This window comes from Thunnus maccoyii, chromosome 19 (assembly GCF_910596095.1).
Source record: "Thunnus maccoyii chromosome 19, fThuMac1.1, whole genome shotgun sequence".
Taxonomy (NCBI): Eukaryota; Metazoa; Chordata; class Actinopteri; order Scombriformes; family Scombridae; genus Thunnus; species Thunnus maccoyii.
In genome coordinates, this window is record NC_056551.1 from 1141340 (window position 1) to 1164849 (window position 23510).

The 23510-nt window shown below is 39.9% G+C and overlaps 1 protein-coding gene across 3 annotated transcripts; it reads left to right on the top strand.

Annotated features, from left to right (window-relative positions):
* Positions 1–5324: 5324 nt before the first annotated feature.
* On the top strand, positions 5325–23510 carry LOC121885573 (cortexin-3). 3 transcript variants are annotated; one of them, XM_042395170.1, is made up of 3 exons: positions 5476–5562; positions 8904–8970; positions 17234–17889. In XM_042395170.1, exon 3 carries the CDS (start codon positions 17272–17274, stop codon positions 17671–17673), a length of 402 nt encoding a protein of 133 aa, XP_042251104.1. In that variant the 5' UTR covers positions 5476–5562; positions 8904–8970; positions 17234–17271; the 3' UTR covers positions 17674–17889. The 3 variants fall into 3 exon arrangements, 2 of the variants coding, with proteins under 2 accessions (XP_042251103.1, XP_042251104.1); XM_042395169.1 differs by lacking the exon at positions 8904–8970 and having other exon boundaries at positions 5325–5562; XR_006092585.1 differs by lacking the exons at positions 5476–5562; positions 8904–8970 and adding an exon at positions 23374–23510 and having other exon boundaries at positions 15921–17810.

Sequence of the window (23510 nt, forward strand, 5' to 3'; positions counted from 1 at the left end):
CATGCTGGTTTGTATCTACGTTGAACAAGCTGTGTTAAATGTTTTGTATTTTCCTGCAGTAAACAGTATCACACACATACAGCCCTCCCATTGGTGTGTCAAGTAACAATGATAGTAGTAATTCTTTTTTCTCCAGAACATAATATCTCAACAAGCACTGGCCAGATAGCCACAGATATGCTCATTGTCATTGTCCTCAGATGAGAATGGATAATGGATTTTCAGATTTTCATACATTGTACAGATGATCCTAATGGCATCTTCACCTCCATGCAACATGTTTTTTTATAGTTCAGTATTGTGGATTTTGTTTGAACAAAGACACTGCAAAGTTATTTATTCATAGTTGATGTCTGGATGTACTGAGTGTATTCTCCAAGTACTTTATATGTTGTCAGTAATGTAGCTACAATTGAGGACACATAGTATATAATTTGCCAACTTTTTGGGAAAAAAAAAAAAAAATTTAAGTGTGAATAAAGCTTTAAAACAGAATGCAGAATTTCTTGTTTGGAAAAACAAGAAAACGTTTTTACCATTTTCTGACATAAGCCAAAGTAATAATCAGTTAATAAAGAAAATGATTGCCAAATTAATCAATAATAAATGTAATTGTCAGTTGCAGTCCCACGTGTTTTAGAATATAGGGTTAAGAGGTAGGTACTAAATAGGGGTGTGCCCGAATACAAATACATTATTCGGCAAAGCACAAATAGTGTGTTTTATACAAATATTTGTTTGTTTTTGGGAAGAAAAAAAAACCATGTCAAATACCAGTTTGCAGGTCACTTACATCGTTATCTGAGTCTCTCTCCTCTGCTCCGCTGTGACGTCTATCAGGGGTAAGTCCCAAGGAACTCTCCATATCCTGTTGTTCTCCTTCTCCTTTCCACAAAGTTAGGTTGTAAAAAATAGGCAATAAATACAAAGTACAAAGCAAGAATCACCTTTGAAGTTCTTCTACATGTTACATGGTGTGCTGTCTCTGTGTTATGGGTGCATAAATAGTCAGACGTCTGCCTGCAATGAGTCGATGAGTTAAGTTTTAGCTCAGTAGTCAGTGCAGTCGTCTATGATCTGGGAGACTCCAGTTTGGTAGGTAAGGTAGTTTATTCATGAACACTTAATGTAACACTTTAATTTTCTAAAATTGAAAGCATAATAAATACAAAAACAGGATTTTTAAGCCTCTTTCCATTTTTAATCGAATACAAATACAAATACAAATAATTTTGCTGCCTCAACAAATACAGATACAAATATACATACTGGGCTCTCTGCACATCCCTAGTGAAAAGAATAGGACCAATGATTGAAGCATGAGGAACTCCTCTGTTCAGCTATGACACACTGAAACCTTTTGCCAGTGATATTTGAAGCAGCCACAGGTTGTGTTATACATTTAATTTAAAATATTACATTTAAAATATGCATTATACAGACACATATGTAGTGAATCATTCTTCAAGGGCATTACCTTCATCTCACTGCTAAGTTTATGTCTACAAGGGTCAGTGCTTTCAGTGTCCAAAAATAAACTGGACAGAATAATATCTAAAGGATGTACAGACATGTACTGTATGCTTGTGAGGTGAAATAAAATCACTTCATCCAGGTCTAAAAGTTCCAGCTCCCATGAAACCTCTTAAAATTCTACATGAGTATGGTTCAGCTTCAGCACAAGTTTGGGAGTTGATGAATAAAATTCTCATCTGCTGAGCTTTCAATTAAAGCAGAGGAAGGATATACAGTATTTTCACATCAATAATTCATGTAGCCTGAAGGAAGAAAGCCTCTCTTACCACAGGAGTTCATCTGCTCTCTCTCTATCTCTGTCTGAGGAATCTGATTCAGTCCTGCCACTGAGAACAAGGCATGATGAAATGTGATGTGTGTAGGAAAAACCACCTGCTAAACTTTATAGCTTGATTCTAGCACATCATCTTTTGGAAGGCAGTGTGTGCCATTATATTCCCTTAAGGTACTTGTACTACCTGGTAATATGAAAGTAGGGTTTAAAATACCGCCTGGAGAAATAAATGTGACCAGCATGGCATGGAATTATTTGGCTATGTGGCCTGTAAAACTGCAGCTTGGGTCAAGGAGCCCCAATAGAGCCAGAGGTTCACCACTGTGTTGTAGATATCAACAACTACAGGCCATTTTCCCTACAACAGCCACAACTAGCAACTAAAGCATTATTAACATTTTTATGGTTATGTTTAGTCAACAAAGTCAATGCTGACTGGAGTATAAAACACATCCCACACAACCCTAATCCCATAACCATAACCCTAGCTCTGCTGCATAAAGAACTATCTTCAGTGACAAGAAAAACAGAAGAAGGAAGTGGAAGGAGTCCTGCAACAGATGGTCTCTGATTTCAACATCATCAAGTCAGTCTGGGATTAAATGAAGAGACAGAAGGAGCTGAGGCGTCGAAATCCAGAGAATTGTGGCAACTTCTCCAAGATGCAGAAACAACTGACCTGCCAAGTACCTGAAACGCTGTGTGCAGGTGAACTGAGGAGAACTGCTGCCGTTCCAAAGGCAAAGCTGCTCATAACAAATAATGATTTCATTTAGGTTTCTGCTGTTTACTCAACTTTGTATCAAGTTAATTAATAAATAAAAACTATTCATGGCATTATTGTTGAAAGTATCCTCACTTTACTTTTAGTACCTAAAACTTTTGCACATTACTGTATGATACAGCTGGTGCTGACAGTGCTGCATGTTTCTAGTGGATACCAGTTTACTGCTAATGCTGTTGGGAGTTCTTATTGTGTTATACTCTATGTCAACCTTTGTAAAAAAAAAAAAAAAAAAAAAGCTTGAAGTAGTTTGATAATATTCAGCAAAGACATCAGTGTTATAGAATGTTCTGTGTTACTGAACATTTTCCAGCTTTTTCTCTCTGGACTCAGAAATAGACTCTCTTTAAATTCTTCCTGTATCTACACCATAATCTGGGGATTAATTGCTTCTGCTGTCTCTAACTTTGATTAGCTTCCAGAAAAATCCCATGACATTTGCTGCAGTGTTGTATATCTGTTCGGGGGCCTCACTGAAAGCTGAGAGCTAACTTTGATTGCTGGGTACTGCCTTCGGCATCTTTCTCTCATTTTAGGCAAGATACCTTCCTATCAATACAATAACCAGTCCCTGAAGTCCCAAAATATATTTTTTAAAATTGTGTGCGCACAAATTAAAATGATCTTGTTCGTACAAGATAAATCAAAGATATGGGTTTTGTGCGCATAAATTATCGTCTACACACACATACCCTACTGTCTAATATCTTAACCACTCGAGTTAATAACTTGTAAACACAAGAAATGGATTTTGCTTCTGACTCAAGTGATGTCACTTCAGTCATTTTCTCAAAATTGACATTCAGAGCCTGAGAAGACCTTCTACAGCTGTCTTCACATACTGAGGTGTACTAATCAGGCATAGAACAGCATATTTTACACATGATTTTCATGTGTAAAATAGGTGGAGTGCCCCTTTAAAGTAAAAGCTGACAGCTCTTGAGTAAACACTCCTGTGAATGCAAACTAAGGGCAGCAGTGAGGGTGGTGGAAATCACATCTCCATTACAAACACATACACCGGAGCTGTGAGGGTGTCATGTATTACAAAATCAATATGAAGGTCTTTACTGAGACTGTATAACTTGTCTATGTGCTGCAGGCTGTTTCTGTGCACAGGATGAACAGCTTTCTAATACAATCTGGAGAATGCTCTTTGCCTTACACATGCAACTGTGAAATCTGAAGTGAAAGCGTTGTGCAGTCATTCTGAATGTTATTTATGACAATGATCAAAATGTCAGATATTTGATGACATAGTTGGTGGAATATAACAACTAATACAAATATATCAATCAATTTGCATACAGGCAGTTTCAACCCACGTCTTCTATTAGATAATCAAGTCCTATAAAGTGTCTGCTGTATCCCAAGGGCATCATTTTATAATGTTAGTTGTGGTGAAACTACTATTCCCTGGTTACACATTCAGCAGTTACAGAGCAACATTATCATTCATTTGGAGTTGTATTTCTGTTCATCTGGTGAATGTAAGTCCAGTATTCACTCTTCTTTTAGCTCTGTTTTGATCTCCACCAACTCCTGAGGGAAATATCTGGCTTTTGAGCTGCTAAATGCTTCACTGTGTTCACCAGCTAGTCTCTAACTGTGTGTGTCTACTGTTTGGTGCTGGACAGGTAGTGTACAGTGGCTTTATCAGAGCTTTTCATTGGAAGCAGCTGCCTGCTGCTGCTGGAAACAAGGTTTCCAGTTGAACCAACAGAGTAAAGTTGCAGTCATATAATCAAAACAATGAGCTGAAAGGTGCTAAAGTGCTCTGTAGAGCTGAGGGGGAACTGCAGAATTGGTGGTAATTCTCTGTGGGTTCATCACTTTGACCGACCCCTCTCACATTAAACATAGCCATCTGGCCGACAGGTGTTTTCACTTACAGTGATTGCCTCATTAAACATGGACTGGGCGGGTGCATACGGTGCCTGATTGACATCTGTGTCACTTTAAGAGCTGTAATGATGAATTGATTAGTTGTCTAAATGACCAACTATTTTGATTACGATTCATCATTTTGAGTCATTTTTTAAGAAAACATTTCCAAATTCTCTGATTCCAGCCTCTCAAATGTGAATATTTTCTGGTTTCTTTAGTCCTCTGTGACAGGATAAAACAAGACATTTGTGGGCTCTGGGAAAGTGTAATTGACATTTTTCACCATTTTCTGACATTTTATGACAAACAATCAATTGATCAAAAAAGTAATAGACAGATTAATCGTTAATGATGTTAGTTGCAGCCCTAATCACTTTCCTGTTGTTTGTTGAACTTAGATGGACAACTTTTTCATTCTAAAATGAATGAATCCATATCACCTGTATGGATGTGCAGGGCCTTTCAGTCTGGGGCAGTTTAGGCTACAGTATTGCTACACTGTAACTGAAACTCTTATCTTTTCCATATATTTTTATTTACTCCTATTTATTTTATTGTATTTGTCTACATCAATTCTTTTTAAATTACTTTTCTTTCCTTTTTTTATTGTGTATTTAAATATTGTTCTTATGCATCTCTTCTCATTCTCCTCTCATCTCTTTTGCACGTTTGGAGCTCTCTGCCACTCTTTCTGTCTTCTTCTTAACTCAGAATTTTATGCTGTGTGTTTGCTTCAGTGTTTGCAGGAAAAATACTTCTTGTGCACAATATCTATGATGGGGGGGCAGAGCTGCTATGATGTGGACTGGGCTGATCCGCCCCTTCCTCCCAGTGGAGCTAGGACGCACCTCAGCTCTGGGAGGCTGCAGAGCACTCAGCCTGGGATGGCAAGCTGTCGGGACTCTGCACACACGGAACACCTTCTTCTATCGAACCCTCTCAGTCCTCTTAGCGGTTGTTCATGTTTTTGTCGCATATGCTGCCAATAGTGAAGCGGAGAGGTGCAGGTAGAATGGGCCAGACCCTCTGGTCCTCTCTGTAATACTGGAAATGGATCCCACATCCCCGCAAACAGACAAAGGTACTCCTAAACGTACTGTTTCCTTAGGAGGATGCGGATGCATGTGTGCAGGTTTCGGGGTGTTTGTATGTGTGTGTGTGTGTGAGCAGCCAGAGGTCTCTGCGACAGCCTCGAGTCTACTAAATGTGGTCAGTGCAGATATCGGCTTTGCACTTGTTGAGTGATGTGGATGTGTGACCCCCTTTTACAATGCAGAAGCTCCGATTAGCCAAAGCTCAGCTGTCATGTTTCATTTTCATCAAGTGTGAATGAAACAGTTGCACATGAATGTGAGAGATAAGGTTGCAGCGTCCTTGTCAGATTGATCCCTGCTGCAAACTTTGATTCTCTCCCGTTTCTCCTTCAGCTCGGGGCTCTGCCATGATGCTGCGTTTTCTGTGCTGCGCTGAATCACTATTATACATTCATAATACACTGAAACAGCTTTTTTTAGAGGGGGGGGGGGGGGGGGGGGGGGGGTATCGAGGGTCATAAGCCATCTGACACAGAATGTAAATGTGATATGTCAGCTACCAGAACATCTTGTCACACTTTCTGTTCTTGCTGCATACTCTGTGTCATTACAGTCATTCATTTCATATGAAATGTTCCTGTAGTATTGGTAGAAGTTGGGGTAGGTTGTCATACAATGCAGGGCAAATTGTCACGTTTACTTTGTGAAGTATCCAATGAGTTCAACAAGTCTACAAAACAAAATGACATAATAGGTCTTTTGTCATAAGCATGACTGTAGTGATCTAATATGGGCCCAAATGGCAAAAATGAACATGGAGCACCCATTCTTCCAGTACTCCAAATAACAGATCAAGTGTCCATTACGTGATGATGATGATATGGAGTCCCAATAAAAAAAAAAATCATTTTTCAGGACTTCAGGGCCCTGCATGATGATATGACATGGGAAACAACTATTTGAACCAATTAAGATATAAAGTTACGATTCTGCAACTGCATGGCCTTTTTCTAACTTCAAAACAACTCAGAAAAATCATTTTTGTCGACATTTAATGAGAAAAGTGACATTTCTAGGAGAGCATTCATGTTTTTCTAAACTGAGAGACAAAGTACGGCCCCTTTTAAAGCTCTGTTCCACTAGCGTCAGGCAAAAATTGGACCTCATTGTCATATTTTATCCTGAACCTTTCTTAGTTTTTTTTTTCTGAGGTTTGTTTGTACAAGTCTTCCAAGTCAGATACACACAGATGAAAGGCTGTGCATTAATAAGATTTTACCATTAGCATAATCAGCAGATTTAGCAGTGTCAGTAGAGAAAATATTACTACAGCTGTCAATGCTGCAACATCACAGAGCCACACTGTGATAGAAAAATATGACATCAGAGTACACTGCATAGATGAGGTTACACTGTCTGGTGTTATAACAGAGGATGTTCCTCTTCTGAACTGTAAGGTGTCAGAATGCTCATGCCTTTAAAATAAAAAAACTAAAAAATTTGTCAAACCCCTCTGTAAATTGTCAGCCATAGTGCACATCACACTGAACTAAACATAATATTCATTTAACAATTGTACAAGTCTTATTTTTTAATTTTTATTTGATTTATGAACCATATTTCAACTCTAAATTCATTCAGATGAAGGCATAATAATTCTTAAATCGAAACTGTGGAGACAGGCAGACTATCTGCTCATGCTTCATATAACAGGTCTGGACTTTTAGAGAAAACTCAACAATGTACCACCTATAGGCAAATGTGTTTATTCAAGTGGTTCTTGGATGAGGCCCAATCTATTTTCTCGTAGAGAGTTTCTTCATGTTTGCCCAAGTTAATCACTGTTATCACCTTGTCAGCTGTTTCAAGGCAACATCCTGGTAATTAAATTGGATATATTTCTGCACCCTGCAGTTAAAAAGTAACACCTGAATGCACCAATAAGTTCCTGTGAATCTGGGGTTTTATCTGGGGAGGAGGAGGTTCAGCTTGGCCTTCAGGTTCTCTGAAGGACACACCTTTGTGGGCCGTGTCCTTAGAGGGATATAGCCTCTGCATTAGGATGAAGCTAAAGAGAGACTAGAGAGAGGAAGAGTCAGAGACGGGAGGAGGGAGATATACATATTATCATACCTATCAACATATAGTATCATTATCATGGTGGGGAGGAGGCTGAACCTTATGTTTCACTGTTCCATTGTTTAAAGCTGTATAAAAAGATTTTTTCGCCACTTGGGATACAAGCAGAAACAAGCTTTGAACTCAGCATTATTACCATATAAAGTGGATATGCTGAACTTGTAAGCAAACAGTTGTCTATCCAGCAGATATGGAGCAACTTAAGCATTTATTTGGTGTCGTGTTTGTGTCCACCTGATTAATGTAACTCCAATATTGACTCTCCTTTTAGCTCTGGTGAGTCCTGAGAAAAATATCTGGCTCTTTAGCTGTTAAATGCTCCACTATGTTCACCAGCTAGTCTCCAACTTTGTGTGTCTGCTGTTCGGTGCTCAGCAGGTAGTGTACAGTGGGTTTTTAGAGCTTTTTCACTGAAAAAGCTGACTGCTACTGCTGGAAACCAGGTTGATGAAGATGCCAAGACTGAACCAAAACAGTTAAGCTGTGTGCTGTGAAACCAAAACAATGAGCCAAAGGAAGCTAAAATGCTCTGTAGAGCTGATAGTCAAGTTGAGTGAGGAACTGCAGAATCAGGTGATAAGTCTCTGTGGGTTTTTCACTGCGAGCAACTCTTTTTATTAGATTCAGACCTCAGTCGGACTCAAAGACAAGCGCTGCAAATGATTCATGTAAAAGTTTACTTGGACATCTTTAGGAATCTCACGTTGCTTGCCCCTATATTGTTTTGCCAGAGGCCTTGTTTCCCAAATCCCCACAATGGAGGGGGTGGGTGCAAGGTTAGTATGACCCATAGTGATGAAAAGATGAAAAGACTATGTCGGGGTGATTTACTTTACTGGTTTACAGCAGCGGCAGGCAGCTGTTTTCAGTGGAAAAAGCTTTGATAAACTCACTGTACACTACTTGCTCAGTACCAAGTAGTAGACAGACACAGTTAGAGACTAGCTGGTGAACATAGTGGAGCATTTAGCAACTAAAGACACAGATACTTTTCTCAGGAGTTTTCAGGAGACCCAACCAGAGCTAAAAGGAGAGTGAATATTGGACATATACATTCATTCGAACAGCTTACTTATTGTTACCTAAAACCTTTTTGAGATTTAAATTATATATAATATATAATATAATATGAAAATGTTTCTTAGTCTGAAAATGTTTTCAGAACACATTTTGTGTCAGAAGGAAAATGTGTGTTGAAGTATGTTTTGTCCTGAGGGGAAAAGTTCATAGTTGGTTATTGGGCTTGCAGAGGACAAGCACAAGTTTGAAGCAGGAAGAGGACAGGAAGAGGTAATGCCAGGAAGAAAGTGTAGAAGGTAAATGAACAACACACACTCATTTCTGCTCTGAGCTCTTTGTCACATAAATAAGTGAGCATTTTCATTCATACGTTTTTCATGCATTTATTTCCTGACCTAAAATGCACTTTGTTCATCATTTTGTTATTTTTGTGCCATGAACAGTGTGGATGACTAAAAGGTGGGAAAGTAGAACGAGGTGGAAGTTTCATGAAATTACAGTAGATGTAGTCTTTGACTTGCTTTGACCAGACAAATGACATTAGCAATTGAAGAAGAATGACTAAGTGAATAAACAATCACTCGTTATCTAAATAGTAGACACAAGTAGATCAACATAAAGATTACAATTTTTTTTAGCGACAAAGGAAAGCAGTCTATACTGAGCTATAGATGAATGGGTGTTTCTTATCCTTATCTGTCATCCACCGCTGCTTTTCTACTGTGCGGAAGAAGCTTTCACCTTCAGTTGATTAAATCTCAAGGTGTCATTTCACACAACGATCCATTGTATCTTACCTTAATTAAATCATGTGCAGCCAACACAAACACAAACCTTGTGTGCCTCTGAGCACAGGAGGATTAACCTGCTAAGGTGCCCTGAGGAAAAGATGAGCTGTTAACCCCCATCCCTCCTCCTCTCTGTACAGTATTCCAGTGATGGAAGGTTTTCTGTGTGGCAGTTAAAAGTAAAAACTGTATTTAGGATTAGGCACCAAGTATGTACAGTATCACCTGAAATAATGAAGGTCTCAAAAGTGGAATTTGACGCAAAAGCAGGACATCATCATGTCAGTTGCTGTTGTGTTTTAGTAGTGACAATGCTTACAGACTTATGTTTACCATGTTCACCATCTTAGTTTACAGCTGTGGCTAAGTGGAATGTCATTAGTTTTTTCAGTATTTGGTCAGAAACCAAAGAAAAGTCATCCTGAGGGAGACATGAATGTGTGTACCAAACTTCTTGACAATCCATCCAATATTTGTTGAGATGTATCAAAACAGATATCAAAACTACAAATGTGGAGTAAAAGGCATCAAAGGTATATTTGAATGCAATGATATTTTCTCATTTCAAGTACTGCATTTTATGCTGGTCTCTTCATAAACAAGCTTTGAAAGTCTTGGAAAAGACAACCGCAACAGTATTAGCATTGTTATATATTAAATATAACATGTTGAACTTTGAGAATATACTTTTGTATTCAGATATCCAACTTCACCTCCATTACTGAAAAGCTTTGTACAACTTTGCTCCCTAAAAGACGCTTTGCCTTTTCATTTAAGGCTATTAAGGAATGGAACAAGCTCCCTGATACTTTACATGAAGTAGGTGTTAGTTAGGAGTTAGTTGGAGAGAGTTGGAGGGTTGGAAAAATGGAAATTAGCCATCCATCCATTTATCCATTTTCCGCTGCTTATCCGGGACCACGTCACAGTGGCATCAGATTGAGTAAGGAAACCCAGATATCCTTCACCTGTCAACTCCCTCCAGCTCCTCCTAGGGGAATCCTAAGGCATTCCCAGGCCAGAAGAGATATGTGGTCCCTCTAGCGTGTTCTGGGTCTGCCACGGTGTCTCCTACCAGTTGGACATGCCTGGAACACCTCCAGAGGGAGATGTCAAAGAGGCATTTTAACCAGGTGCCCCAACCACCTCAGCTGGCTCCTTTCAATGCGAAGGAGCAGTGGCTCTACTCTGAGCTCCCCCTAGATGTCTGAGCTCCTCACTCTATCTCTAAGGCTGAGCCCAGACACTCATTTCAACCACTTGTATCCAAAATCTCATTCTTTCAGTCACTACCCAAAGTTTGTGACCATAGGTGAGGATTGAAATGTAGACTGACTGTTAAATTGAGAGCTTTGCCTTCTGTCTCAGCTCTTTCTTTACCATAATGGTCTGGTACAATGCCCACATAACTCCTGATGCTGCACTGATATGTCTGTCAACCTCAAGCTCCATCTTACCCTCACTCATGAACAGGACTCCATGATACTTGAACTCCTTCACTTGGAGCAGCAACTCACTCCCAACCCAGAGGGAGCAGTCCACCTTTTTCCAGCAGAGCACCATGTCCTCAGTTTTAGAGGTGCTTAACACTTCACATTTGGTTGTAAACCATCCTAGTGCCTGCTGGAGGTCCTGATGTGTTGAAGCCAGCAGAATCACATCATTTGCAAAAAGCACAGAAGCAATCCTCAGGTCCCCAAACCGGACACTCTCCTCCATCGGCTGTGCCTTGAGCACCGCTCACACAGCACTGCTCACAAGGTGCCCCAAGTGACACGGTTGTAAACCTTCTCCAAGTCCACAAAGCACATAGACTCGATGACCCCTCAAGTGTCCTTGCAAGGCTGAAGAGCTGGTTCACTGGAGCCTCCTTTCCAGCACCCTGGTATAAGCTTTCCCAGGGAGGCTGAGTAGTTTGATCCCCCAATAGTTGGAGCACACCCTGCGGCCCCATTTTTGAAAATGGGAACCACCACACCGGTCTGCCAGTCCATAGGCACTGTCCGTGATTTCCATGCTACACTGAAGAGGCATGCCAGCCATGACACCCCAACAATGTCCAGAGCCTTCAGCATCTCATCCACAACTGGGGCCTTGCCAATGAGGAGCTAGTGGATTAACTCCCTCTGCCAGGGATATGAGTGAGGCTTCCCCCGAGTCATCCAACTCTGCCTCCTCCATTAAGGGCATGTCTGTGTGGTTTAGGAGATCTCAAAGTGTTCCTTCCACCACCTGACAATATACCCAGTCAAGGTCAGCAGTTTTCCTCCCCTGCTGAAAACAGCCTGGGCTGAGCCCTGCTTCCCCTTCCTGAGTCACCTGATGGTTTGCTAGAACTTCTTTGAGGCCAACCACAAGTCCTTCTCCATGGCCTCCCTGAACTCCTCCCACACCCAGGTTTTTGCTTCAGTAACCACTTGAGCTGCCACCCCTTTGGGCCTTCGGTACCCATGTGCTGCTTCAGGAGACCCCTGGGCCAGGCAGACCTGAAAGGCCTCCTTCTTCAGCTTGTTGGCCTCCTTCAGGTTCTCAAGGTGCCGTCCTGACAGGCACTGATGACTTTCTGGCCACAACTCTGAGCAGCTGCCTCCACAACTGAGGTCCTGAACATGGCCCACTTGGATTCCATGTCCCCAGCCTTCCACAGGTTGCAGGAGAAATTCCTCCAGAGGGTGGGAATTGAAGACCTCATGGACAGGGGCTTCCGCCAGATGTTCCCATTCCACCCTCACTATTTGTTTGGGTCTCCCAGCTCTGTCTGGCAGCCTCCCCCGCCACCTGATCCAACTCACCACCAGATGGTGATCAGTTGACAGCTCTGCTCCTCTCTTTACCCGAATCCAGATGACACAACTACAGAGTTGACCAACAATCTATGGCCTAAGGTCTTCTGGTACCAGGTACACTTATCAACAGGTACTTGTACCTGGAAATAAGCTAGGAGCTACATCTGGTACAATACATCTCTAAGATGAATGTTTTCTTTTATACATGGTCCCTGACAAATAGATGTAATAAACTAAACTAAATGTCTCTCTTGGTGGCGCTAGAGGTAAAGGCAGTAGAATATATCCTAAATTTAGTGCCAATTCATCCTCTATATGTTGAGATATCTCTCTATGTAAAGCAAGGAATATCTATCTGTCTGTATGTATTTATGTAAGTTGGTCCTTTGCATATCTCGAGAACGGTTCATCTGGTGTCCGTTTCACAAAGCAGGTTTAGTGAAAACTCAGAGTCTTTTAACCCTGAAATGAGGGAAACTCTGAGTTTTCCGTTTCAAAAAGGGAGGCAACTCAAACCAGAGAAAGAGGGATAACTCTAGCCTGTTTCAGAGAGAGAGATAACTTAAGCTCTCGGTCAGTTACCGTAGTAACAGACTCTATGAACCTAACCTGGTCGGGACCAGGTTTTCCCTCAATGAACCTCGAGTTTCTCTCAGTATCCGCCCTCTTTCAGAGCCACACACTCCATTTGATTTCCTCATTCATTCAGTCAGCAGGCGAGTTTGGGTGTAGCCTGGCTCTGCCGTCTGTCATTTAAAAAAAATCCTTAAAAAAAAATCAGAGTCAGTATATTAGAAGTCCATTGGGCACAGTGGGTGGCGACTTTTTTCACTAACATGGCATGTTCTTTTGATAACGATCCCGTGGATGAAGGTGCAGCATTACTGCGCAGAGAATTAGCCTAAATATTCGTCGGCAGATGGTTATCAGACCACGCATAAATGTTCTAGCATTTCCAGACAATTATCTTTTTTAGCTTACGGCCAGCTCCTCTGCCTCCGTTAGAGGTGGCGGTGCGGGACCACCACGCGTTTTATGGGCATCTGCCTTCTTTCTGTTGGCTGAGTAGAAGACTGTGTTCATTTAAATAGGCTTAATTATTTAACAGAACATGATATAGATAAGAAGACATTTATGTGTGTGAAACCAGCATTATGTTGGGGATAAAACAACTGCACAGTCAAACAGCCACTTAATATTTACTTAACAATGTAAAACATGATCAAAGTGAGGTACCCCCATGAGATTATGCCGAGGTCTCACCTGTTTGAACAATGTTTTTATATTTCATCCTAAACTGCTGCCAAGTGTGCTTCTCCCCCGCGGGATTGGACATAAATGAAATAAATTAATAGGCGACCATTCAAGCAGTTTTCCTCTGTAATATTACTGTGATTGCAAAGGACTACATTTAAACTTACGCATTGACCCGAGCAGCAATGTTCTCCCACGCTGTCTCCCTCTCTTTTACAGCTGCAGCAGTGTTGCACTTCTTTTTGAAAACGTGTTCAAACTCGCCGGTGCACGCGCTTAACTCCAGGTGAAACTACTCCGAGTTGATTAAACTGACTCAAATCAGCTGTTCTGGAACCGGAAACTCAGAGTTTTCTATCTCAGAGTAGATCAACTCAGAGTTCAGGATTAGACTCAGAGTTTGTTGAGCCTGCTTTGTGAAACGGACCCCTGATCTACTCCATACCTGACAGGTGAATTGCTGGGGAAACAAGGAAGTGCAATGTCAATGTGTGAACTTGTTTGGATGAGTGGTTCTCGAGAAATATATAAACATACCTCATAAATACCATTGATTTGCTTTTTCTTCTTTTTGTGAGGTTAACAAACAAAAATATGGATTGTGCCACTCTGCCATTGCAACCCACATTGTAGTCAGAAGTGGGATTACATCTGTAGTGATAATGACTTGAAAAAGTTTGAGAGACTTAAGATCTACTATTGAACTGTGTGCTGTGAACAAAACTTGGCATGCATGTGCAAGACTTAGTGCTGGATGTCTCAGGCATGTTCAGAAATATATAAAAATACCTCATAAACAACGTTGCTTCTGCTTCTTCTTCTGTATGAGGAGTCAACGAGCAGAAATACGGACAGCACCACTCTGCCATTGCAACCCACATTGTGGTAGGAGATGGGATTACATCTGTAGTGATGAGAACTACCATAGAGAATGAATTGAAAAAGTTTATAGTTAAGCTTTATTCCCATTCCTCACACGTGGGAACTTAATATGTATGTTCAAGGCATAGTGCAGGATGTCTCAGGCACGTTTTGAATGGGCACTACAGTTCATCCACTCAACCTCCACTCAACTTAAAATTGTAGTCTCCAGATATTTTGCGTATGAGTCGTTTAGGGAGCATCAGTAAATTGTAGTGTCTACAGATAGCCTGCATGACAGGCGTTTAGGAAGCATTGGTAAATTGTAGCGTCTACCGATAGGCTGCATGAAAGGCGTTTAGGGGACGGGCACACCTCTCAAGAGAGAGTATTGAGAAATTGGCCTGTTCCAAACAGGCACGTTTTGAACGGACACTGCACTAGATTAATGAGATACCGGTAAGTGAAAACTTTGACCAGTAGAGAAGGATCCCCCCAATCATTAGGATTGGATCCATTAATGTTTGTACTAAATTTCATAAAAAATCTATTTAAGGGCACATTTAGTGCATGTCTCGTGTGAGATATGAGATGATAAAATCTCAATCTGTGTCAGACTACACAATATCAATATGCGTAAATACCAAAAAGTAAATGAGAGCAGGGAAACATCATCAGCTTCTGTAATCCATCTGCAGCTCTGATGTTTTGAAAATACAGCAAAGTCACAGAAACCTATTTTTCGTTTCACCTTCATTGTTTTGTCTTTTGTGTGCCATGAATGTATTTAGGAGAACATGTATGTTTTCTCCCTAAACTTTATTTAAAAAACAGCACCCATGAAATTGCTTGGTTTGTAGATGTGGGTCACACAGCACTAGTCACATTGTGAGAATTTGGTCACTGTCAGAATGAGGGCATGACACCGTGGGCATGAATTACGCTGTCAGATATTTAGAAGCTCCACATTGGTCATAGGTGGATGTTTCTCACAGTCAGATCTAAGACCACTGTTTTGGATTGACAACCAAAGATTTCACCACGTTTCTTTCACGATTGTCAACTTGTATCTCAGACAGTCCAAAATCACACAGTGTAAAGTGGAGAGTTATTGAGATATTTCAGTCTGGATTTACAGTAAGTGGTGGACTGACTGACATTGCCATCCAACACAGACCAAGGGCAACACCTGCATGCATCATCTCCTTCTGTCCAACCTGTCTGGCAAAAGATGTATTGCATTTTTAAGTGTAATATGGTGTGATACAGCAGATCTATGACAGTAATTGTTTTGGTTAAACCTGACAGCAGACCATGTAATTCATCTGGAAGCAAGACAGCCTCAATGTTGGCACTGTCACATCAGTTCTTCATGTCATTCATCTGGATTACTGACTGTAAAGTGTAAAGTGACAGTAATGTGTGCTCCCTTTATGCATTCCCTTTTTTGTCTTTTTGCATGTTTTGTTTATCTCTTTCTCTATCTCTGAATGCAGTGATTGTTTTCTGGGATCTAAAATGAAACAAGCAAAGGTCCTTTTATGTGCTGTGTAACTTTATTTCAGACTGAAAGTGATGGTTTCTCTTCGTGAGCTTGAAAAAGAAGAATATGTTGAGATCCCAGACATAATTTAAGACATATAAAAAATATGTTGCTTTGAATAATAATGTGTGTCAAATCTGTTTTTTTCCACAAACAAAAGTACAATTAGAACTAGAAGAGTGCACTCAGTAGGGTGCAGATCTCCACCAGGTGTGTCTGGGGATATGTATAGTTTCACTTTTCTTTAAGATGCATAGAATAGTGTAATGGTATTGTAACCAAGGGTCCTGGGTTCGCCTAACTGTATAAACTTAATAAGGTAACAATAAACAGGACGATAAGTCCAAACTTCTCCATTTAAACATTGTTGTAACACACCACACAAAATAACCCCTCCCAAACAAAAAATTGAAAAAAGAAAAGAGTTGAGTTGAATCTCACTCAACTGTCACTCCAAGCTCCTTTACAGTCAAGATGGCAGCGAAGCTAATAAAAATGGTTATTTATTCATCAAATATCGTGCCTCACTTTAGTGGATCATATGGCTGTCAGTCTTTTAGCCTTGACAAAGGCCAAAATGTGGCCTGTAACAGACTAGCGAAGCCTTGTTTTTAGCCAATTGCAGGAAATGTCTTTTGCTGTAGTTGTTGATCACTTGCGGCCTCTACCAGCCAGTTAAGAGAAGTGAGGAGTCAGCAGTTAATGGCGGTATAAAACGTGATATTAAAATAGGTTTTTCAACTATTGTGAATCACTGCAACCACAGGTACTTGAGCATACAGTCATAAATGTGTAAAAAAAAATATTAGGCTGATGGGTTCAGTAGTGTATGAGATTGGCAGCAGACAGACACACATATGGACACACACAACCAAACACATGATCTCCTCCAGGCTTACACCTGGCAGAGATAATTAATGGGTTTGCTCACCTACAAAACAAAAAAAACAACAACATATTGCGTCTAGTGGTGTCGCTCCGTGCAGATAGTTTTGGTCTTTGTTTGTCCAGGTTTTCAGATGTCTGTCTCAGAGATTTCTGCCTCCAATCCATATGACAGAGGTGAATGGAATTTAGTTTGTGTGTCATCCTCAAAGCATTAAAAAATAACAATAACTGAAACATTGCCTCTGTTAAGTTGAATATATCAAATGTCATTTTTCAATGACAAACCTGAACAAATGAAACCAAAAGTATCCACACCAATAGATACCACAAGAGGTATGTCAGAAAATATGTTTTTGTTATTTTGGTGAATTGACCCGTTAAAAATTTAGTGACAGCAAAATGCTAACAGTTATGCTGTTGTTCTCCATCCTCATTCTAGACAATGAGGTCCATCTGAGGGGGCTTGGCCAGTCTTGTATGAAGAGGATGCCACAGCGCCCCCTGTGGATGCTGCAGTGCCACTGTCCTGCCCCCACCACACACTTCTCTCCCCAGATGATGGAAGGAGAGCCCTTCACCTCTGCTCTCTCCTCTCTGCTGCACTCTGCCGGGGGACACTTTATCGCCCTGTCCTCTTCCTCCTCCTCCTCCTCCTCCTCGTCTTCCTCCTCTGCCTCATCAGATTCAGCTATTGCTGCCATGTCCCTGGAGCAGAAGACCACTTTTGCCTTGGTCATATTTCTCTTTGTTTTCCTCCTCATCCTCATCGTGCGATGCTTCCGTATCCTGCTGGACCCCTACCGGAGTATGCCTACCTCCACTTGGGCCGATGGCCTCGATGGTCTGGAGAAGGGCCAGTTCGACTACACTCTGGCCTAGGGTTCAACACAAAATGCACACAAGCACACTAGTGTGTATTCACACATGCCCAGTTGCATTGTACTGTGTTACTTTGTTTGCCTTGAGCCAATGGAGGCACTGAGAGGCAGAAAACCAGTCCATCTCATGCTGCCTCGGTGTGTACACACACAGCTGTTTGATTCTCACATGTACAGACTAACTGAACAACAACTAGCTCAAAATTAGCATATAGGTGTATTTAATTCACATACAACTCTGTGTGGATTAAACTGTGTGGATCAGGACTTCACACTGGCTGGGCTGACTGTGACTGTTGCCTGCCAGGTTGATACTTACAAAAAGAAAAACAGTTTTAAAGACTTGCACAAATGGTTAGAAAGGATATCTTAACTTGAAATCTTGATGATTTGGTGGTTGGTTTAACCATTCTTATTTTATGTTCAGATTGAATCTAGAGTGAAATGTCACCTTATGTTTTTCGCACAAATTTTTGCAGTCTCTCTTTTAATGCCACGATGTACCAACTGTGCAGATGTTAGCTGTAGCTAGCTAGTGGTGTACACAGCGTGATTTGTACATTGCTTGTTAGCTAGTGTACTTACCAAGAACGCTGATTCTTTATGGTATTTTTATTTTTGTTTCCTTTCCTTTTTTTTTCTTGTCTTATTACAATCATGAATAGGAGTCATAAAAACACAGCATTAGCGTAAATTTTTAGCTCAAGTTTTGAATTTGCGCAAACATGTCTTGAGCTTACCTTACATTGCCAAGAGCAAATTTGCCTCGTATCTTTAATTTTATATGCGAACATGCTGGCAAATTTACTTCACTTTTCAGTCTGAAAACACCTTTAGGATAATTTGTGTGGGTATTATTGTACTGTAATTTCACATAGATATGACTAGGGCTGGGTATCACGTAAACATTTTTGATACTAATCCCGGTACAATACATGAGTTTTGCTACAGATTCCGAAAGAATACTTTTTTCGATACCTTATTTTGAGAAATATAAATATTTTTTTCTACAAAACACCTTTGTTTAATTTAACAAAAGAAGCCAAAGTCTTCCAATGTTCAATATTGTGAAAACACAAGCAACGTTACAAGAACTATAACTAAAATTGGCAAAATTATGATTTAAATCAGTACCTGGCTGATCAGAGAACATATAGAGATTATAAATCTGACCAGACATTCAATGCCAGCTTTCAGTACTTTACAGTTTGTTCAATTCTCTGTGTTACAGACACATACTGGTTGCTACCAAAGAAGAGTTGTTGAGTTGAGTTTGATACCCAGCCCTGGGACTGACTGTGAATGTGGCTGGCCAGGCTGATACTTTTAAAGACAAAGGAATGTCATAGAGACAGGCACAAAGTTAAAAATGGACATCTTCACTTGAAATGCAGATGATGTGATGGCTGTTTTGACAATGCTTAGAATTATACACTTTGTATGTCTACTATTAATGTTTACTGGAAAACACACACACATTTTCTGAAATGTGTATAGACCTTCATTTTCACAGTGACACACCAAACCGTCTCTGTGCACATGTGCAGAGATCTCTGCCACTCCTTTGTCAAACTGAATTGTTTACACTGTCAGCACTTGAAGGTTCATAGAGACCAGAGAGAGATATTGCATGTCAAAGATGAGCTTAGGGTACCCAGCTCATACAGGGTAGCCATCTGACTTCACCACACCTCACTGTCACCTCCAGTGCTATGTAAGAAACTTACTGTGCTGTGGTAAGATGCCAAATCTTCAAGCTTAAAAACATGAGAGTTTTTAGATGTTTTTTTTTTTTTAAATCAATTTTTCTTTGGTTTAGAAACATGAAACAGAATGTCATTGAGGATGCAATTGTTCTGTTCCATTTTAGTTCTAGGATGTTCCTTAGAGAAGACTGAAGAAACATTTTGACATGTAGTTTTATAATGTAATCATTCAATGGGAAAGAGAACAGGGTTTTACTTGAACAGGGTATTAGTGTTAACATGTTCTAAATGACGTCTCATTAGCCATGCACAAGCATTTCTGCCATCATTATGTCATAGTTTATTGGCTTTAATGAGAAACCAAGCTGCTCAGTTATCTCAGTTTTTGGATTGTTTTTAGGTTCATTTACATGCCTTTTTTGATAGCGTGACGGCTGGGACTCACAGCCTGGAGGGATTTTCTTCACTTGAAGCAGTAACAGTGGGGGTTTAACTGGCAAAATAGTCAATATAATTAATTTAAAAACAACCCATCCTGTGTGAGGAGTGTATGTAGCTGGCACAGAAGTATCCCCAACCAGACCCCACCATACCCACCAGGAAGAAAGTCGCTTTCACCCCACATATTTTCTATTTATTTTTCACAATTGAGCATACGCTTCTTAACCTTTTACTGTCTTAACTAAATATAAATGAAATTTACTCCAATGTGAAGGAGCAGTGACTTTACTCCTTATGGATGTCTGAGCTCCTCACACTATGTCTAAAGGTGAGCCCAACTCATTTCAACTGCTTGTTCCACAATTTCATTCTTTCAATCATTACTAACAGCTAATGCCAGCCATAAGTAGGAGTTCAAAAGTACATCATCCGGTAAATCAAGAGCTTCACTTTCAGGTACAGCCCCCTCTTCATCACAACAGTCCAGTACAGCAACCGCACTACTTTGTTCCATTTTACCTAATTAATACAACCACAAGATACCTGAACTCCCTCACTTGAGGCAGCCCAATCAGAATATATCTATATTCTATAGGGAATATAGAAGATATCTATGAGTTAGCTCTATTAGTTTCTCCACAGTTGTAGTTGTGGTTTCTTCACATCCTGATATACTGCCTTCATCACTCATGTGCTTAAAGGTATAAATCTTAAGATTTTCATTATATATATCATTAATGGTCTGTATTTTTTCTGCAATAACCATGTCATGTATTAATATTATATGATTACTTCTCTACATAGTAGTGTTCATTGTCACTGGCAGAGTCCGCCTTTCCATTGTACATGTTTTGAACGGAACTCTGGGACATGTATTATTAAAATGCAAATGCACAACCAAAGCATCAACAGAGCGCAGGATATGCAGGGTAGCCATGTAGCACAAACGCACAGTTAAAGGCCAGTAGATCACAAGCAAGTACAAGGTTACAAGACATTCTTTTAAGGATCTGTCCATTGTGAGTCCCACTGCCAAAGATTTCTATTTGCTCAGCTTGTTCCCCACAACATTTAAGAAAGATTGTTGCTGCTAACCAATGTGCATTCTTTAGCTTCCTCCCTCAGCCCTCCAATTGCTGAATTAATTAATTCTAGCCAGATACTACTAGGTGAATATCATATATACAGAAGCAACTTGACTACTTTTAAAGTTATTATCATATTTATTTATTTTGGCAGATTTTTGCCCCATTTACTCCCACTTTGGAATATGCAATTTATTATAGTTTTCTGGAGAAACCATCCCCTTTCCATGTGTCCATTATTTATTTATAAGTGAAATGTGAAGCTTGGGCCTTCTGACTAGTTTGGGAACAAGTTAGTCTTTTTAACTTTTATCTGTGTTTACCAGAGAAGTGCGGTGTGACAACATATGATAAACATAATATATGAATGAATGAGATTATGACTGAATTTTAAACAAATTACTCTCAAGTTCAACATAGTGAAGTTGATCTCTGCCTCCACTAAATCAGTCTCAGATCTGGGTCTCTCAGCAATCAAATGCACACAGTTAGGACAAAATCTTTCAACAGAGGGTTATGAATATTTGGTTCTATAACAACCTATTTTTTTTTACAGAGATTATTAATGTTTTATCTCAAGAGATGGAGATAAAACATTAATGATGGATATAAGATAAGATACATAAGATGGCAATTTAGAAAAAAAAACAATTTAACTAGTCGGAATGGTTCTTAAACAGTGTCATTTTCAAGTTGCTGGTAAAGGTTTTGAACAATGCACTGTTTACAATGTACTGTTGATTGTGCTTCTAGTGTTGTCAAGAATCTTAATTGCTAATTTTATTATATTTAAGACCATTGGAGTTTGCTTTTTAAATGTAATGCACAAGTCTTTTGAAGTAGCACAATCATGTAGAATAGCATTTGAACAGCTTGCTTGTACAGAGGCTAGTGGGCACCCTGCTTCCAGTTCCGGCTGTGGTCCTGCATTCATGTCAACAACTGTCATTACTGTGACTGTTACTATTTTTGTGAGAACAACAATTTTTGTGACAACAATGATTTTCATTTGTGTTTCATTGATTTTCTTTTTAAACAGTTGGATTTTATCCATATAGCAGTAATGGCAATGTCAGAGGTCTGGTTGGTTGGTTGGTTGGTTGGTCCCCTATTTTGGTCCATTTTGGTCCAGAGTGATCCCTGAATTTCTTATCTAGCACCAACAACAGGCCAAAGTTTTCACTTATCCAGTGAATTATGTCCACATCTTCTGGATGTGGCACAGAAGTTTGTAGACCATAAGACATTCATAATTCAGTTGTTCATTTTCCTTCCTTTTGGTTTATGACCTGCAAAACTAATGACATTCCCATCAGCCTCAGCTACTTTGCATTTAGTGCTAATTAATAAATGTTAGCATGTTATCACACTAAACTAAGACAGTGACCATGATAAACATTACCTCAGCATTTTATTACTGTTATTGTGAGCTCTAGCACTTAGCTCAAAACACCGCTGTGCCAAAGTACAGCCTCATATGGCCGCTAGCATGGCTATAGGCTCATAAAGGTTAAGTATGCCTGAAACAAACTAGTGCATACAAAGTGTTGGTTGACCAAGTGTTCTGAATGTGCACACTTGAAGACGGCATGAAAAGCCTGCCATCGTAGCCTCCTCCTGGCTGCATCCCACTGCCTGATCTCTCTTGGAGTGTCTTTAGCGTATCTCTGTAGTCTTGACACGATGAGTCTCACAATTTGTGGGTATTCTTGGCATCACACTTGGTGGTACACACAAAAAGTGGTGGAAGTAGTGTGAAGAATGAGGAAAGACAGCTTGGTTTGAAGGCTGACTGTTCTTCAACATGGACACACTTGTAAACTTTAAAAGTCGGAAATGTATGTGAGTTGTGAGAGCCATCTATTGATCATTTTGAGATCAGAGATGAAAAAAAGAACTACCTCTGTCTTCGTAATTGACTCTTTGTCATTATTGCCCAAATAAATGACAGCTACCTTGTCAATAAGAGAAGCTATGAGAAGGTACTAGTTAACAATCACACGTCTCTCTTGCATTAAAGATGAGATCAAGGCCGCATTCATATGAATATTTCTAAGTACTTATCTGCGCTTAGAGTACATTTGACATGAATGCAGCTCAGCATATGTGTCCTGTTGTTAGCGCTGGTTGCATATTTAATTATCAGCTAAAATCCTTTTTCCCACAATGCTCTCTCCTTACTGCACAGCCAGGTTCATGAGAAGGACCAAATACACTGTCGACTGTCCGTATGTTCTGTGATACAGTATTTAGTACATACAAAGACTAGGAGCAGGTACAATTTCTTGTATCAATACAAAGATTAATAATACACAATGATAATCACATTGCTGATATTACAGTTATGTGTTTTCTAATAAAATGAGAGTATATTGGAATTAAAATCTTATTTAAGGAGCTAGCATGAAACTAAAATTACTCAAAATGCTTAAATTAGCTAACATATTATTTTTCCTCTGACTGTTTCAGCTGAATCTCCATCAGTACCCTTTCATGGTGGTGCATTTGCATTATTGGTGGTCCTGTTGTACTGAAACACTGCTGATGATTCGCTGATACTGTAACCTCCATGATCCATGCTTCCAGTTTGTAACAATGACCAAGGC